General features: G+C 32.9%; 2 protein-coding genes across 2 annotated transcripts; one reads left to right on the top strand and one right to left on the bottom strand.

Moving 5' to 3' along the window:
• Positions 1 to 11,143: 11,143 nt before the first annotated feature.
• LOC129889350 (protein STAY-GREEN homolog, chloroplastic-like) lies at positions 11,144 to 12,863 on the top strand. Its single transcript, XM_055964622.1, has 4 exons — positions 11,144 to 11,355; positions 11,483 to 11,656; positions 12,073 to 12,240; positions 12,332 to 12,863. Exons 1-4 carry the CDS (start codon positions 11,278 to 11,280, stop codon positions 12,617 to 12,619), a joined length of 708 nt encoding a protein of 235 aa, XP_055820597.1. The 5' UTR covers positions 11,144 to 11,277; the 3' UTR covers positions 12,620 to 12,863.
• A 1,511-nt stretch (positions 12,864 to 14,374) lies between these two features.
• On the bottom strand, positions 14,375 to 19,595 carry LOC129879867 (protein FIZZY-RELATED 2-like). Its single transcript, XM_055953599.1, has 10 exons — positions 18,937 to 19,595; positions 18,267 to 18,389; positions 18,044 to 18,148; positions 17,043 to 17,222; positions 16,861 to 16,923; positions 16,553 to 16,747; positions 15,225 to 15,326; positions 15,039 to 15,101; positions 14,845 to 14,913; positions 14,375 to 14,744 (listed from the first exon to the last, which is right to left on the bottom strand). Exons 1-10 carry the CDS (start codon positions 19,450 to 19,452, stop codon positions 14,691 to 14,693), a joined length of 1,470 nt encoding a protein of 489 aa, XP_055809574.1. The 5' UTR covers positions 19,453 to 19,595; the 3' UTR covers positions 14,375 to 14,690.
• Between the last annotated feature and the right edge of the window lie 298 nt (positions 19,596 to 19,893).

Genomic DNA, 19,893 nt, shown 5'->3' on the forward strand with positions numbered 1-19,893 from the left:
GATACATTCTATGGTATCCAGATATATTAATTTGGATAAAAAGAGTAGCAATTACGTATCTGGAAAAATTAATTCGGATACATTAATTCAAAAAAATAGTCCATCCGGATACATCCTATGGTATCCGCATACATTAATTTGGATAAAGAGAGTAGCAATTATGTATCCGAAAAAATAAATTTTAGGTATAAAAGAAGGAATTTTTGAAATATTTTAAAATTGTTAGGGAATATTTTAAAATATGATAAATAAAGTAGTGTATATAGGTAATTTTTTCTAAATAAAATGAGAATAGTTATTTTATAATCTGTATTTTTGAGGGGAAAATAAAAGAAGTAGGAAAGTAAACGAGAACTACCTGCAGCTGCAGCGTGGATCAAACAGTGCTTCAGGTAAGCATTGAACTTGATGATATATTGGATATTTTAAGAATAGAAAATTTCCTTCATATTATTGAAAAAATATTTGTTGCTGAAAAGAGCAATCTAATAATGACAAAATAAGGATCAATAATCGGCAAGAAAATAAAAGTGACATTATTTTGTTCCATTTATGTCGACTTTTCATTGCTTTGCATATCTGCAAAGATTAGTGATTCAAGTTCTATGTTCCTTTTTTAAAAAAAATATTTTTTTTACGGATAATCATTAATTTGAAGACTATAATTTGAGTTTTAAAAAATTATATAATAATCCAAAATAGTAGGTTGACAATATATAAAGTTTTCTATATGTTGTTGGTTAACTTCTTTGAAAATTCGTGAGTATTTCAAAGTTAGGTTGGTTTTGATATATTGGTATATATTAAATATTTAAGGTATTATATTATATGAATATCATTAGATTATTTGGAGAAATTGAGACTTAACCCTAGACTTGAGATTTAGGTAATTGATTATAGATTTGGAGGTGAACTTTTAGTTCTAAGTTAGACATATAGTAATATGAGTGTCTACGAATTCATTTACTCATGAATAATGTATTTTTGATAGATTTAAAAACTTCTGAAGCCTTACGAAAGGAAGGCAAAATCTTGAGGATTCGTGACACGTGTTCGACATTCGAGGTATGTTAAGACTTCATAGACTCCATTGAGGGACACTTTCTCTAATTAAAGACAAAAATTGAAATAGATAACGAGTAAGGGCAAGAGATGGGGGTTTGGTACCAGTGGTGTGACAGGCATTGGTATGAGTACCGGTATTATAAAGGAAAAGTTAATTACTATAGAATGAAGGATTATAATTCGAGAATGCCAAAGCATATGGCATTAATTGATGTATTATTGATTTGGTTTATTTTGTATGATTGTGCTTCTTATTTGAACCCGCATATTTATAATATTTGAGGTGAGTACATGTCATACTGATGTTTAATTTATTGAGATGCATCATCATCCGTTATGTTGTTCATATTATATTGTGCGCATGCATTGACATGAGATTGAGCATGAGTAAATGTCTAACAAGTGGAGACCGTCTGTGAGAAATCATTTTATGGTTATAAATTGGGCACGTGGAGATCGTCCGTGCTAGGAATGGTTTGATTTTATGATAGTGCGTTGAGATCGTCTGCACAGACATGTGGAGATCGTCTGTGTCGGTATATGGACCTCGCGAGTCCCTCATGGGTCACAAAGTCTTGAAGAATTCTTGAGAAGTATTGTGTATATACGATTGTGAGGTTATTTAGTATTGAGGTATATCATCTCATGGTGTTGCATTGCATCTCATTATCTCATTCTTTTTAATTGGTATGTGTTAAATTGATGGTTGAATATTTTGTGACATTTGATTATCCCTATTTTGTTGAGACTTGACTGATAAGTATAATGTAGAATTATAAAATTTGAGAATGGTTGCTTATATATACTCCTATCACTACTTCTTTGTTGTCGATCAATGAGACATACTGGGTACACGTGGTTTCGTACTCATACTACATTTGTTGTACTCTTTTGTGGTGTAGATCCGGTTCCAAATTTGAGCGCGTCTCATTGAGCTTTTTGAGTCCGACCTTGGGTTATCTTGGAGTTGTGGTGAGCTGCTTGGTTGTTCTGCGGCCCACACCTCCCTCTATATTTTATTTATTCTGTTGTTTTAATATTCAGACAGGATATTTATTACGTCTAGACTTGTCATTTTAGTTTCATAGTTGCATCTTATTTAGAAGTTTTTGTACTTATGACATCAAATCTTGAGTGGTATTTTGGCTTTCCGCATTTCATACTTATGATAGATTTAATATGTGGGATATTTTATTTATCGCTTGTCTTCTTACTTTATTTATTTTATTAAATTGATAAAATATTTAGATTGACTTACCTATTGATTGGGAACATATGTGTCATCACGACTTGTGAATTTGGATCGTGACAATTGAGAAGAAAGCTATGGAATAAAAAAGGAAGAATGTTATGCAGTGAAAATGACTTTCTTTAGTATTTATAGTAACATAACATGAACTAAACTAATGGAGTTGAGTTTTATAAATAAATGAGTATTAAGTGCCTTAATCATGCCTAATAGTGTTTTTATAGTAAATAAACTTAAATTAGTAATAAATGATACTGGGGAAAAAATCATAACTAGCCTACTTTTAAAAAAAATATTACAGGATTATAATTATCTTTTTTATTTCTTTAAAACTGCAACATATGTAATAAAAACTTTTATATCTGTAATATTTAAAAAGTACAATTATTTATATAATTAAGTTTTAAGAATTGTCTTTCTCCCAAAGGGGTATTGCAATGTGGGGTTTAAGATTTAATTGGGCTTTTTCTACATTTAATTGCTATGTTTAATTGGGCTTTATGAGTTTTTTATTAGGGAAACTTACGTAAATATACAATATTAAGAAAATATTTACCATTTATAGCAATAAAAAAATAATTTCACTGAACACTTATAATACATTTATAATACAGTTTTAATACATATTGCAGAGAACTATTTATAAAACATATATAATACAAGTTTTATAGATGGATAATACATTTATCACATATTTTAATAGACTTATAATACATTATGTTAGTTTCTTACTACACAAACATAATATATATTTTAAAACACTTATAATACATTTATATTATATGCATACATAGTCCTGATTGATGAGACTCGTAGTGGAGTTAATGCTAAGCTGGAGGATTGGAGACATACCTTGGAGTCTAAAGGGTTTAAGCTGAGTAGGACCAAGACATAGTACTTAGAGTGCAAGTTCAGTGTGACACCTCAGGAGGTTGGCGTGGAAGTTAAGCTTGGTGCCCAAGCCATTCAAAAGAGAAGTAGTTTCAAGTATCTTAGGTCTATCATGCAAGGCAGCGGGGAGATTGACGATGATGTCACACATCGTATTGGGGCAGGGTGGATGAAATGGAGGCTCGCTTCCGGAGTGCTATGCGACAAGAAGGTGCCACCACAACTTAAGGACAAGTTCTACAAAGTGGTGGTTAGACCGGCTATGTTGTATGGGGCAGAGTGTTGGCCAGTTAAGATCTCTCACATTCAAAAGATGAAAATTGCCGAGATGAGAATGTTGAGATGGATGTGTGGTCACACCAGGAGCGACAGAATTAGAAATGAGGCTATTCGAGACAAGGTAGGAGTGACCTCGGTGGAAGACAAGATGCGAGAAATGCGACTGAGATGGTTTGGGCATGTGAAGAGGAGAGATACAGATGACCCAGTGAGGAGGTGTGAGAGGTTGGCCATGGATGGTTACAGAAGAGGTAGGGGTAGGCCGAAGAAGTATTGGGGAGAGGTGATTAGACAGGACATGACTCAGTTACAGCTTACCGAAGACATGACCTTAGATAGGAGGGTGTGGAGGACTCACATTAGGGTAGAAGGCTAGTATATAGTCTCGTTATTCTTCCCTATTCGTAGGCGCATTAGCACATTACAATTCCTTGTGCTCTCATTTCTGCTATTTTTGTTACTATTTATTATTTTCTGTACTTTTGATTACTCTATTTTATCTGTGATGCCTTCGTTATTTATTTTCCTATAGCGCTTTGAATTTCTTAACCTTATCTGACCCCTTTTTTATGCCTTTTTTGAGCCGAGGGTTTCTCGGAAACAACCGTCCTACCTTGGTAGGAGTAAGGTTTGCGTACACTCTACCCTCCCCAGACCCCACGTTGTGGGATTTCACTGGGTTGTTGTTGTTGTTGTTATTGTATACATAATTCACTTTTAATATAAGTATAGATTTATCATAATATTGCTACAAATGGTAATAAATAAAAAATATAGTTAAAATCAGTAATTAATTTTTAAAAAGCACACAATCAAGTAATTTTTCCTTTTTATTACAATAATTCTTTAATTAGTAGCAGAATGAATCAAAAAATGCAACAAAAACTAATATATATATATATATATCAAAAAAATAATTAAAAAAAATAAATGCAAATGCTAGTCATAGAGAAGTGCCACATCACTTTTTCTATATTCAGCCTTATATTTATATATAGATCTATTATAATAATAAATATAGTTGAGTGATATCTTTAAGTCTTAATTTTATTGATTTATGAAATAAAATTTACTGATTTTAGATAAATTCTCATAATTTAACTACCTTTTAATATATTAACTCTAGCAATTATAACTAGCCCTTTTTTGCAATTGGGTTTAAGGTCAATATGAATCTCCATCCCATTTAAAAGGAAAGGACTAGAGAAAATTGAATAAGAAATATCTAATATTTAAACCATGAATTATATCTAGTTTTTGTTAAGGAACCTTTACCAAATGGTCAGTCAAATTACTGTTCACTTGTTTTTAACCGATGTACATAAATTATTATATACTTACAATATATACTTATACATAAATTACATATTTATTGGCTATTTTAAATTTAGGCGGTTGAATGAGTGATAAATTTAAGGGAAAACTATCTTATTAGACATACAATCACACCATAATATTAATTTTAACTATATTTTAAAAGAATTATATATGCTATCATTAATTAAGAATTTTCTATCATATAGTATTGAGAAAAATACACCTAACTATATGTATTTTTAATACCAAATACACTAAAATAGGAAGAAAAACGAGCGAGATGGGAAAGAAAGCGAGCGAAATAGTCATATATTTCAGATACATAGGAGAGTGACGAGCGAGATTTGTTATATATCTCAGATTTATGTGAATCTACTTGAATGCAATGTATTATAAACTAGAGTATATCTAAATAATTAACTTCTAAACTAGTGAAATTTTTATAAGTTTATTCTAAATTTAAATTAATTTATTATTTTAATTAAATTAAACTATTAATATTTTAAAAAATCCTTCTTGATGCGTAAGTGGTAAGGTCAAATAAGGAAACTAGTGTTGTCGACTAGTAAACCGCCACGTGTTTATAATTAGCCGTGTACCCAACCCTGACCACAAGCTTACAAGCAACAGGTACTCCTAATAATTTAGACATTATTGTGTACTTTTTTATTTTATTTTTTTTACTAAATCACACGCTCATCGTTTTAATTTAATTTATTTGTGTTGTTTTAATTTGAAATAAAATTTAATAAAATAACATTTTAATTTGGTGATCTTAAATTAAAAATATATAGAATATATTAAAATAGATGTATGTGATGTGAAAAGTTAGAATTAAACAGGTCATGTAAAGAGTAAGAATGAAATATGTCCTATGAAAAGTTATATTCTCTCTGTTCCTATTTATTTGTCATCATTTTAGGTTTTACGTCCCTAAAAAAATTAGGTAAGCTTACATTGTACCCTTATTTAATATTTTTTTAAAGTCAAATTTTCAATAAATGAACATGAATTAATTAATTAATTTGATCAATGAATATGAAATGATTACTTAGTTTTTTTATGCTGATCAAATGCATACTTTCAAGGTTAATAACTCTCAAGTGTAAAATAAAAAGAATAGTTTCATTTATGCATTGATTTTGTGAAATAACAAATATTAAGGAACATCTATTTTTAATAAAAACGATATGTAAATAATAATCGAGGGAGTAATTAAAGAGTTGCCAAAAAAGAAAAGTTAATTTCATGTGAAAAATTAGAATTATAAAGTTGCCCCCCAAAAAGAAAGAAACGTTCTTTTTTAAACAAACTAAAAATAAAAGTAAGACAAACAAATTGAACTGAATTTCTTCCTCAATCCACTTTTACTCGTGCATTATATTAAAAATAAATATTTATTTTTACCTATCTAATTTAAAAAAATTAAAAGATAATTTATTTCGTAATACATAATTTACCTTTATTATCAGTTATAATCATTTCACAATGTATTTTCCAAAAAAAATGTTATGTATCTATAAAAAGTAAATTTTAATCAATATAAATAATAATATTATAATTTTCTATACATATAATATAATTTTTCATATTGAATTGACCATCCTTCACACTATATGTACTCATCGCTGAAAATGAGGTAGAAATGAATGGAATACAGTTACATCTTGTGATAACATCTTTTATTTGTAATAACATTTTCCTATAATAATTTCATTTTCTCTACAATTACTTTTTTATGTATATTTTACTTTTTTATAACAGTAATGACACTATTATAATAGTACACTTTGTAAAATTATCTCTAGAAATAATCATTATTAAATATTATGTAATAATATTTTGTAAGAAATATAATATGCATAAAAATAAAATATTAAAATATTTATGATAATCTTCATTCATGTCATGCACATATTATATTTCAAATACAAATATGGACACACTCTTTCTATTTTTTAAGTTAATATCTCAAAAAGCCACTCAAATTTGAAAATGTATGTAACCACCTGTCCCCGTCATTAGGAATAGGCCAAGGAGGAAAGATTTCGGGCTAGAAAACTTCGGGTCGTAATTTCGAAAAAATTTAGCATAGGCCAGACTTGGACGATTTTTGAGTCATATGAAGTTTAGGGTGATCATGTGAATGATGAGAGGTCAAATGCCTAATTTGATTAGATAGTCTGATAGCCATGACGATACAGAGCATTTACGGCTTCGCGAAATTGCATTCATGTGAGTAAAACTCCCGGAATTGAAATTGGTGTGAAGAGTATATTTTAATACATCTTTGGAAGGGAGTTTATTGTGAAATGGGGGCTTGGAGCACAAACTCTGAGCTCACTATTTTCGCATATCTTGCAAGAGCGGGATTAATTTTGCCAGAGTGGGGCAGTCACAACTTAAGTCGTGAAAAACTTCAAAAATGATCTTTTTCTGCAAAATCAGTTTCTAGGACTTTGAAAGACGACCTAGGGAGAATTCTATCAATTTCCCACGGATTTCCACTCTGTAAGGATTTTACTCCCTAAATTCATACTTTGATTCCTAGAACCTAGAAAGTGTGGTTGGTAATCATTGGGGAAGGGTTTGAACTAAAAACTAATGGTGAGAAATAGCCTAGGGTGGGGTTAAGATCAGGGGTTTGGCCTAGGGTGTGAATTTTTCTATATTTAATGATAGTTAGGCCATTATGTTGATCTTTTATATGTATTTACTGTTTTCTAGACCAAGAGTGAGAAGAACGAACTCGGAAAGGAAAGACTCTTGCATTATAAGGTTGTTAAAGTGTGAATTTGAGGTAGGTGATGACCTAGTTTTCCATATGTGTCTCATATACTTGTTAAATTGTTTCATGATATGCATGTGTGTATATGAATAAGGAAACATGCTAGATTATGTGTGAAATGATCACTTCCTGGCCTGTTTTTGTGATGAACCTTTTCTTTGTGATATAAATACTGTAAATACTGAATATATTTGTGATTGTGATATGCTTGGATCAAGTGTCACGTTTCGACACGTATTTAGATTGGGTATCACATTTCGACACAAAGTTAATCGTTTGTAGGTCCCTTGAGAGGACCCTTGTGTGAAATTATAGCATATGGAAGATATTGAGTTGTGATATTGCTGAATATAGTTGAACTTGAGATTAGTTGACTTATTTTGTATATGTATATGCCTATTGTGTGTAATTTACTTGTCTATGATCCGCTTACTGGCTAACCGCGTGATCCTACTAGTACATCGTTGTTTTTGTGTACTGATACTACTCTTGCTCTGTCATTGTGTTGAGTACAAGACATGTTCAGCCAGCTGCAGAGAGACCTCGGTTGGAAGATTGAAAGCTTGTTCAAAGTCTAAGAGTGATCTATTCTGTCGTGCTGCCGTAGACTTTCTCATTATTCTCAGTCCTTCTTTCGGGACTCAGATGTTCAGATACTGTTTTAATATTATGACTTCTTTTGGGAGTGTTTCCCTTTTTTTATTTAGATATTTTATTAGAGCTTTAGTACGAATGACTTTCAGTTCGTAGGATGTTTCCCCATTTCTTATGATATTTAATTTGCTAGCTGAGTTTATGAGAATTCAGTCTTATTCTGGTTTTTGTTCATGCTTCTGCAAGTCTTTAACTATTTATCTCGTAAGTTTGATAAGCTGGGCCGAAGGAAATGGTTCTCCCGTTGTGGGGTTATTGTTGGTGCCAGTCACGAAAGTTCGGGATCGTGACAATTTATCTAGCAAAGTTATTAAATTTTATTTTATATTAATAAAATCACTCAACTTAAACTTTTGTATTAGTAAAATTATGGCGGAACTCATCGATGACCCCTTAAAGTTGACACCAATTTTTATTTAGATACCTTAACTAGGCTTTGTTTATTTTAGACAGCTCAAATAAGATCTCGATGTGTCATTTTGATACTTTATGCTGACTTGGCACATTTTGAGCGCGTGAGGAGCGTTTTTTTCAAAAAAAATATTTTTATTGTATTTTTTTTCTTATTCTTCTTCTTCTCCATTTTTAGCTACCATTTCTCAAGCTTAAACACCTTTTCTTGTTTTGTTGCGTTCTTCCTCCTCAAAATAATTTGAAAAACATCGACAAAGATTTTTAAAATTCTCCAAATCATTTTAAAGTCATCTTCATATATTCAAGTTTTTAGAAGATTCAATAACTTATAGATCCACAAATCATTCTTCATGTATTCTGATTCCTCTGCACATATGAGAATTTATTTATTTTTCTTCCACTGTTTATTAATAACTAATTTTTAGAAGTAAAGAAGAAAAAAATGTGCTTTTATAAAATAATTTTTTCAAAATAGTTAAATTCTTTTTAAAGTGTTTTTGAAGATGGTATGAGTGGGATTGAGGTGGATGGGGTTGGAGAAGGCGACGGGAGGGGTGAGTGGGGCTGGAGAGACGACTGGGAGGGTGGGGGGTTAATAGAAGTTGTTAATTTTTTTTTAAAATTATTATTTGGATAAAAAATGTCAAATGTCATAAAGTTATTATCCTTTTTTTCTACTTAAAAGTTATTATTTGAGAATAATTTTTGATATATATATGCCTCATGTCTTTATTTAATTTGTCACTTTAACACATCATCGACGAGTGCATTACACACACTTTATATATTTGGATGATTATCAAAAAAATGTCAAAATAATATATCGAGACCTTACTTGAAGTGTCTAAAATAAACAAAATTTAGTTAAGATATCTAAGTGAAAATTGATGCCAACTTTAAGGAGGCATGCGTTCTGCCTAAAATTATTTAACTAAATTTATCATTAAAAAGAATTTGACATGACAAAACAATGTTTTTCATGCTACGTGAATATAGTCCCCACAAACAAATAAAATCAAATTTCAAATAATACAATTCACGATTTTTGTGCCTGTTATGCATGTGATAAAGAGGACACATTTGAATGGGATACCACTGAATCATCAAGCTTTGTCGTCTGATCAATATCCACATTTAACTTATGGTTTTTTTTTTTTTGGCAGTACAGAGTATAGATTAATGTTTGGTAGATTTATATTCTGCTTAGCCAATTTTCAAAACAGTTTTTTTAATATTACTTATTTTAGAGAAATATTGAGATATTTGATCAAGCATTTTAAAAATAAATAAGTATTTTCAAATAGTAGTAGATATTATTTCAAGAAGCATAAAAAAATAGTTTTCTTTTGAAAGATTTTTTTTTTTGAGATTTGACCAAGCATAAATTTTTGCCATATTAACATCGGCAAGATTATTTTTTTTATAAAAGAATTAATTAGTCAAATATCATTCAATATTATTTTTTTTAAAAAAAGTTTCTAAAATAAGTAGATAAATCGAATTCCAACATCACATCAACATTAATTAATAGAGCGTTAGTTGCAGTGAATAGGGCTGGCATAGTTTGGGGATTTGGGCAAATTAACATTAATTAATAGAGGCTTTATAAGAGCATTATCTTCTGTAAATAGGGCTGATATATCCGGGCAAAATCGAGAATTTTTTATTTGAATTTTCAAATTATGAATTTAACTTTATTTATTTGTAGAGTTTATATTTACATGACATAAAAAAAAAATCGCTAGGTCAATTTTTTTTTTTTAAAAAACAAATGTAGTTGAGTGATTTTATCGATACAAAAACTTATTAAGTGGAGTGATTTTATTGATACAAAATAAAAATGACTTTGTTAGATAAATTTTCAAAGTTGAGTGACTTTTTGAGATATAATTCTATTTTTTTGGATTAAATATAATGTGTTAGGATCAAACACTTACCATTATGCCAAAAACTATAGTTGATAGCAAAGACGCAATTTTATTTTTTAACTAAATCCACGCAAGTGTCATGTTCGATCATGACTCCGACCCGTGCCACCCTAGCCCCTTGTGGCCTCGCCATAGGAAGGATGTTGGCATTATCCAACAATCCCCCTCCCATCACCTGCCTCATGCAGCATGGTGCTCTTGGGGATCGAAATTATGATCTTAGCTTTGATACCACTTGTTAGGATCAAACGCTTATCATTATGCAAAAAACTATAACTGATAGCAAATGTACAATTTTATTTCTTAACTAAGTCCACCACATAAGTGTCATGTTTGATTATGATTCTGACTCGGGTCATCCTAGCCCCTCGTGGGCCTTTGCCATAGGCAGGATGTTAGCATGTAATGAGGTATCCCTCCATTTATCTTTTTATCTTTTTATCTTTTTAATCATTTTCTACATCGATACACGTATGAATACTAATCTTGCAATTAGATTTTAGAAAGTCAATATAAAAACTTAAAAAGCAAAGGCGACTACGTAAGTGAGAAACCAAAATTCCTATACACCTAACTGCTATAAAACTATATAATATATAACTTCATCTCAACTTTTAGATTTCCCCTACAACTTTGGAGCTTAAAGAAATATCGTATAATTTTAGTCCATCATTGTTTCTTGATTTCCAAATATGAGTACTTTGGCAACTTCTTTTGTTTACACAACAACAACAAGAGGACACTCCAAAAAGAGCCAATCCATACTTCCGGTAATCGCTCGTAGCTAACAGAATTTCTTTTTTATGATCTAGTTTGTTCGTTAAATAGGACTAGCGATAGATTTTGTTGTTTAGCTACATAAGTTGTCCGTTGTTAATGTGATTGATGATCTCTCAGGTGGCAAGGTTATTTGGACCATCAACATTTGAAGCATCAAATTTGAAGGTGCTATTCTTAGGTGTAGATGAGAAAAAACATCCAGGAAAGCTTCCAAGAATATATACACTTACACATAGTGATATTACATGTAAACTTACTCTTGCTGTCTCTCAAACCATCAATAATTCTCAGGTAATTATTCCATGAACATGATGAATAAATATATATACTATATAGTAAATTCCCTTTTAAGCAGAACAGAGGAAAGCAGGGCAAGATTTACTTCTTACTAGTTTCTATAATATTGTTTTTTTCTTAAATTGGAATAGATTCAGTAAACGGAACCTTGAAGTAATAGTAAAATTATTTTTGTGTTTATCTATAAATCACTGATATTTGTTTCAAGATAGACTTCTTATATCATATTCAAAACTCAGAAGTGACAAAATTAGCATATGAAAACATAATTCGCTCGCTTGTTGGGTCAGTCCACTTTAACCCATCCAATTCAGCACATTTTAAAATTGGACTGATATGTAACCTATAGTGACCCTTGTCAATTTTATTTTTTCTCTTGTTAGTACTCAATTTGAATGTGTGGTGTGCAGTTAGAAGGATGGTATAATAGATTGCAAAGGGATGAAGTGGTTGCAGAATGGAAGAAAGTTAAAGGGAAGATGTCCCTTCATGTTCATTGTCACATTAGTGGAGAACATTTCTTATTAGACTTTATTGCTAGGCTCAGATACTATATCTTCTGCAAGGAACTCCCCGTCGTAAGTTTTTTATAGCAAGTCTGATACGATAAACTAATAAAATAAAATACATACTATAACTTAAAATTATTCTTTTTTGAATATGTACTAGGTTTTGAAGGCATTTGTTCATGGAGATGGGATTTTACTAAAGAATTATCCAGAGTTGCAAGAAGCTTTGGTTTGGGTTTATTTTCACTCAACCATACCAAAATTCAACAAAGTGGATTGTTGGGGTCCATTAAAACAAGCATCTTCACTTTCTTTTACTACTACTACTACTTCATCTAGTGAATCCCAAATGGATAATACAAGAAATTGCAATTTGGATTTACCACAGCCATGTCAAGGGTCTTGCAAATGTTGCTTCCCTTCAAACAAAAATCTAAAGAGCGTTTAGTATTGAGAATGTTGGATGTGTTACACAATGATGGAATTAAGTAATAACGCTTTTAACGAGCTTAGTGAATAGATTGAAATGATTCTGTATTCGTCTACAAACTTGACAGAATTGATGTATTTTACTGTCATTGTATGTAGGACTTAATTCTTTATTCTAAATATAAATGATTCAATTGTCCCTTGGTTAAGAACAAAAAATAGCCATTTGGGGATAAAGATAGTGGATACATTTTTTTTCTTAATTTTTTTTATTTATAAATATATCGTAGAAATTCAATGTGGGCTTCTGACCCAAGTCAAGTTGACACAATTGGCATACAAGTTCGAGACTCGGGGTATATAGATTTTCTCCTTTACCCTCCCAACTTAAATACTAAGCTTTGTCCATGACAGGTCTCTCGGGTAGGGATGTAAATAGGGTGGGTTAGGGCGGAGTGGGGCGGGGCAAGTCTTGACCTATTGGCATTTTGACCTGCCCTACCCTACCCCGTTTAGCATTTTTCAAAAAAAATATCCTGCTCCGCCCCGCCCCGCCCCATTAAGCCCTACCCCACCCCACCCCGCCCCAATTACAACAACAATGTGAGACCAAGCTAAACCCAAACCTGTCAAGTTACAATATTTTTTAGTTGTACTCAATCTTCCTAAATCTAGGAAATATTGATGGGTTGGTAATTGCTAGGTTGATTTCAAAACGATCCTCATCACAAAAGTGATTTTTCTTATTCCTGTTAATTTATTATTTTATTTTTTTTGAATCAGAGCAAATATATTTGAAGTGATGAAAGCAAATAGTTGCTAACTGCAACAATGAGAAAATTGTGTTGTTGCTGTAACATTCTTCAAGAGTGAAAGAGCGCGCCATATTTATGTCACCTGACTGTTTAATTTCTTTGATGTTATCATCTGCGACTTCCATAATTTAATTTGAAGGTGATAGTTTATGCGTGTTTTTTTACCACTAACTCAAATAATAATGAAATCACAAAACAAAAATCAAAGTGAAAGTCATAGCAAAAGTTTCATAATTAATCGATTAAACAGAAAATAACACCAACAATCGATTAAAAAGTAGTCCTTAAAAAGTTAAATCACAGGTAATCACAACAATACTAAAGTTGATAATTTTATCTTAGAATCGACAAGTACCAGTAATAATTATTAGCATATTTCTCAATTTTCTTCAAGAATTCTGTTCATATAGCTATCTCATCCCCATTTTCAGACCTTGCCCTGCCCTAACCCATTAAAAATTTTCAAAAATAATAATTTGCCCTCCCCCTCCCCGTGCTCCCGCCCTGCCCTTCCCTCCCCCGATTGCCCCCCCCCCCCCCTCCACTCTCTGGCCATGATCATGTGTTGCGTCCTTATCATTGAACCAAAATCTGAGGGGCTAAAGATAGTAATACATGGTAGCTATATGGAGCTTTGCAGCCATCTCAGGTTTCATTGTCTTGGGTTTTCCTTTGATGTTTACCAATCAAACAGGAATGTGCACCAAATTGCTAGGGAACATGGACAGAGTAGCAAATGAAAGGTTGCTTGTCATAAGAATGTGCAATTGTCTCTTTATTTCTTTCACACCAAAGTATTGCCTGGCTATGTTGTTGGGTGTAAAATGCACAGTAGCTCAGTTGCCTTCCATTATCATTTGATTATTGTTTGCTCTCATTTCCTTCCTTTCACATCTCTTTAAAGCTCTACACTTTCAATAGTTTGTTCAGTAATCAGTTTGTAGCAATGAATCAGAATGGGAGAAAGCAGAAAATAATAACCTTATTCACAAGTTTGCGTAAAATTGGACGTTCCAGAAAAAACTCTCTCCCTTCTCTCTTATATTACAGAACGCTCGAGAGATGTTAACGAGGAATAAATAACATCTCCAACTGTACACTTTTGATCTATTCACAGAATAATCACACTAAGTCTAATACATATTATTGAAAGATGATGGATATCATCGTTCGTTACAAGTATCTCTCATCAAACAGATCAAAATGCTCCTCTTCACTGCTTGTGCTTCATGAGAAAAGAACTTCAAGGGGTAGTCAAAAATAATTACGAGGGAGTCACCTAATCTGTGTTCTGCCAAGAGAAGATGCCCCAATTTCAGACTCGGTGTTCTGCATAGCCAATTTCATTCACATGTGAGATGTCGTAAAACTCTAAATATGAAGGTACCAAATAAGATAGTAAATTACTATCCTTTTACAGATGCTTTACCTGAGATTTAGGAGAAGGGAAGACATTCCAGAACCGAAGTGTTTCATCTCCTGCTCCGGTCACAATCATCTGCAAAGATGATAATACCAGTTAGAAACATAAGAGCAGAGAAATTAAAGTTGCTGCGGCTGCTGCAACTAGGCGACAAGTACACAGAAATAAATAGTAAAGATTAACTAGTTTTGCTTAGCTACCTGTCCATCTGGAGATATGGCAAGATATAAGACTCTATATGAATGGCCAGTCAGAGTAGCTATCTGCGATAATAAAGAAAAAAAACACATAATGAAGCTAGTACAACATGATATGTCTAAAAATAAATGTCTACACATGTACTTTTTTTCCTGCAGAGTAACATTTTGAACACTTGGGTGAAATACCTTGGTCATTGTAGGATACCTCCAAAGTATTATTTGGTTTTGCGAGTAACCGTGAGTGCTGACTAATTCATCTGCGTTCTTCGACCACACAAGATTGCAAACCTGTCACAATATCAGATGAGTTAGTATATTTTAGTAGAGCCATATTTGGTGGCCCTCGTAAATCTAAAAATTAAAAAGACCCTCCCCTCTCTCATTCATATTCAAAGATTTCCGAAATTTCAGCAACTCTTCCAATTCTTTAGCTCTTTAGGAACTATAACGCAATCAACATAATAGGTGTGTAACTGAAAACAAACACTTGACATTGTGTTCCAGGCTTTGAAAACTCCTCAGCTTCGGATGGCAACTGCATTACGTAATTCTGATGTGTATTTGTCTTTAATGTTATACCTGTAGGAAGGCCTATACTATCGGCAAAACAATTATAGTGCTGTTTGTCTTGTGCACAAACAAAATTGATTCGTGGGGAAGGCCGTAGGGCAGGGAATTTGGCATAAACAAAGAGACAGCAAGAGGATGAGCGGGAGAGATTAAAGAGGAAGGTTATGATGGTTTAATTAGTCCAATAACAATGTTTAAGAAACAAATTTGAGGACACTTTTCTCTTAAGAAAAAGGAGGACTGGATAAGAAGGATAAAGTGTAGCAACAGAAACAACCCTAATGTTGTCAATCGCATACAAATGAATTAAAACTGAGTATTAGAAATGGCAGAGTATTAGTACTGTCCAGCAAATCAATTAAAAAGGCAGAACCTAGTTTTAAATGGTTTAAAATGTGCTTGGAGATTGCAACGTGATGACATAATAATAAAGCCATGGTAGTGACAATAGTTTTACTCCCAGCTAAAACAAGGGTGAGCCCACTTGCTCCAACCTTAATAAACAGCATTAACTTGGCAACCTGTGCTATGGGGTGAACGAGTTGCCCAATGAATAAGTTGAAGTGCACACAAGCTGACAGCATGTATGTATGCGCTCGAGAACGTGTAAAATTTAAACAAATTTCGCACGCGGAGGTGAATAAATTCTTCAGAAAACCAGAATTACCCTATCCAAAGGAATATAGTAGACTTTACTGGCACACTTTGTTCTTCAAAAAATTAAAAATCAAACTATTTTCTAATCCAAATGCCACAGAATAATCAGAAAGGAAGTTGAAGGGCATGATTGTTCTTCTGATCACATAACTTAGACAGCATAGTATTATCTTTTAGTAGAAAGATAAAATTTACTGACAGGTATGATTTATTTAATAACCAAAGCATGACCTAGACAGGCAGAAATTTAGAAGAGGTATTTGATATATATAATAATAAGGAAACACCTGACTGCCAGTGTCCATGCAGCTGAGGGGTGTATTAGTGGTTGTGTTCCAGAATCGAATACATCGATCAGTTGTTCCACCACCAGAAGCTAGAAGTCCATGAAGATGGGGGGACCATGCAATCGCTTTTACAGCAGCCGTATGCTCACAATATTTTAATACAGGTTGTGTTGAATGGTTGTTCCATACGAAAAGCTGGTCATGAAGATTTATATGAGAAACTGTAACCAAGAGCTTAAGGGAATGAAAAATATCATATAGCAAGTATCGTGATAAGAACAACTATGTTTTGGTAATTAACCACATACTCTGTTATCATTTCCACCAGAAGCTAATTCACGGCTATCAGGAGACCATTTGAGCCCACAAACCTGAAAATAAGTAATTGCTATCAAGATGCAAGCAGAAGTAAAACAAAAAAAACTGACAAGAACCGACACAGAAAAACTGACAAGAACGACTTAAATAATGAGAAGCAAGGAAGTCTGACCTCTGACTTGTGACCACTTAGCTTACTGACATAATCTTCATGAGCTCGTATATCACGCTGAAGAATACTCTTGTCCCGGCTTGCTGAAGACAACTGGGAGGAGCTCCAAGCTAGCGCACCAACTCTTAAACGATGTCCCTCCATTGTTCTTATCCTCTTACAGTGAGAGGCATCCCATAACTATGCCAAATAAGATTTCAACATCAGTTAACCACATGAACAGAGAAGGTACTATGACATAATCCTATATTCTTCATCCAATAGAGAGGATCTAAATAATTTTTCATGTCAAAAAGGAAAAACTGAGTTTCATGCAATAGATTATGCATGCAACAACATAGATTATGCATGAATAAAGAAAAATAAAAAAACCAAGTTATTACATCAGTGGAGCTAATGTTAGCTTTAGGATGCCCAAAATCCGTAGGATAGAGGAGAAAATGAAAAGAAACGAAGTGTATGGAACAACAACCAGGATAACAAGCCCAAGCATTCAAAGAATTTTTTTCCATGGAATTTATCTTGAGTCATAAGGTTTGTTTGTGATAGACTTCGTTCATACTACACCACAATATGACAACTTCACAACGAATGTATTGAAAAGTTCTCCTTTTATATCTATAGAAAAACTTGATATGCAAATTCCAAATATGGCTTAGAGAACAGCCTCACAAGTACTTCAAGTTTTATGCGACTTTATTTTGTTGGACAAATTAGCTTCTAGAATAACATATACAGAGAAGATTGAGATAAAAAAAAGTTTATTGAGATTAAGGCATTTTATGTATATCACAGTAAAACCAGTGCTAGGACAAGCAGCTTTTTATTATTTTGGATAAGTTTTTGAGAGAGACCATGCTTTTGACGTAAGGATGTGTACCTACTGGACCTAATCAGCAGAAAAAATCTAAAATTGTTCGAGAATAAGTGATTGGCTCCTGTTAACAGTTCTCTTCCATATAAGAACACGAAACAAGATGAACAAAATAAGCATACCAGACCTGAACTTTCCCATTACTTGTTCCAACAGCAAGATGTGTACCTCGCTGTGCCCACCCAACTGAAGTAACATTATCATCAATTCCCAAGTCGCACAACTTCACTACCTGCAATAGCATTCAACAGAATAAAATTATGTGCATCGGCCAAGATAGATTCATTAATCGAGCAAAAGTTACATAAATATCTCCATCAAAGAAACGGTAACGAAGCCAAAAGACTCACCTTGCCACTAGATCCATGCCATAAATATACACAGCTCCCCAGTCCCACAGCTAACACATTCTGTGAAGACCAGTCCACAAGGTTTAGATAAAAATCGTCTTGCAATGCAGGGGCATCCAATACCTATCAAGAACCCACACAAGAACTAACATAAGCCTTCTCACGTGGTAACAAAAATCCACCACCTCATAAAATAACAACTTTATAGAACCCTCAAAACAAAGAATATTCAAGAACCCAACAACCAAGAAAAGAGGAACAGGGTGGTGATGTGGGCGGCCGCTGAGGGGACTAACATATAACTAGTGTCGTTCCTACTCTACAGCCCACCACGAGCTCACACTAATTATTCCAGCTGAAACTCAAACTTAACATGCTCAAATTCTACTCCTTAAACCACTTCACTATCCCCACAAAAATCCTACTAATAATTATCATCCGAAAAACTCAAAACAAATTACTCCCTCCGTTCCAATTCAAGTGTTTTCTCTTTCCATATTCAGTAAATTTTCCAATTCCAACATCCTACTCGACAAGTTTAAGACCACAAGATTTAATGAACTACAAGCATCACTAGTTTAAGATCACAAGATTTAGATGTCTCTCTTCATTTCTTAAACTCCGCATTCAATCAAACTATAAGACACTTAAATTGGGACGGAGGGAGTACCTTATAAGGTGATTTTGGAACTTTCCGGGGAGCCTTAACAGGACTAGTACTAACACCCGGCATCTGCTCATCAAACCCAAAAGGCAACAAAGAATCCAAACGTTGTCTTGTCTCCGTCTTATACCTAAAAATATTAGAATTGGGTCTCTTCAAATTCCTCCCATTCCCACGAACATTCTTCTCCGGTGTCACCGGATTCACTACATTCCCAGAATCAGGACCAAACAAAGCAGTACGAAGAAGAGAAGTATACGCATTGGTAGAAGAATCCTCTGTATTGGAAGAACTAGGTGACAATGGCAACCCAAAAAGCGCAAAATTAGATGAAGTTCTGCTAGGAATGAAACGGTCACTGTAGATTGAACGAGAAGGTGAAGGATGGTATGAATTGAAACCCGGGATTAAATGATTATTACTATTATTATTATTAGTCTTAGATGGAGTTTTGGGGTTGAATTTGGAATCGGGATCAGGTGATGATTGAGGTTCCATGGAATTTGAGCTGGGGTTCTCCATAGTCGATTCTTGAAAACCCTAGAAGATGATGATGAAGAAGACGACGACGACGAACAAGGGATTTTTTTTTTTTTTAGTGTTGGAAAAATATTTTTTGTTTTAAGGAATAAATTTTTTCCCGGGAGAAATAGCAAGAGAAGTTGGGGTTTTGCGGGAAATTTTGTGGGTCCCATAAAGCGCACCGTATTTATATATTCTCTTCTACTTTGTTTATGAATGTAACAACTAACAATATAATAACAAAACGTGTTGAGTTGCCAAATTCTATTTTGAAAAAATTACCTAATTATACTTCTTTATTTATCATATTTTTCATAATTTCCACTCATTTCAAAAAAAATTCAAAAATATCTTATTTTTATCCGAATACATTAATTCAGTAATTCGGGATACATTAATTCTGATTCATAAATTATTTCTACGTTCAATGTATCATACTTT

Source organism: Solanum dulcamara, chromosome 1, assembly GCF_947179165.1.
Source record: "Solanum dulcamara chromosome 1, daSolDulc1.2, whole genome shotgun sequence".
In the NCBI taxonomy this organism is placed as follows: Eukaryota; Viridiplantae; Streptophyta; class Magnoliopsida; order Solanales; family Solanaceae; genus Solanum; species Solanum dulcamara.

Bases quoted from the DNA above. Each gene is read 5' to 3' on its own strand.
- LOC129889350 (XM_055964622.1), top strand. From the start codon at position 11,278: ATGAGTACTTTGGCAACTTCTTTTGTTTACACAACAACAACAAGAGGA. The intron at 11,356-11,482 runs GTAATCGCTCGT...ATGATCTCTCAG, and splicing joins AGAGCCAATCCATACTTCCG to GTGGCAAGGTTATTTGGACC. The intron at 12,241-12,331 runs GTAAGTTTTTTA...AATATGTACTAG, and splicing joins TCTGCAAGGAACTCCCCGTC to GTTTTGAAGGCATTTGTTCA.
- LOC129879867 (XM_055953599.1), bottom strand. From the start codon at position 19,452: ATGGAGAACCCCAGCTCAAATTCCATGGAACCTCAATCATCACCTGAT. The intron at 15,327-16,552 runs GTGTTTCCTTAT...ATATTGTGACAG, and splicing joins GCATGGACACTGGCAGTCAG to GTTTGCAATCTTGTGTGGTC. The intron at 14,745-14,844 runs GTAAAGCATCTG...TTGGCTATGCAG, and splicing joins TCCCTTCTCCTAAATCTCAG to AACACCGAGTCTGAAATTGG.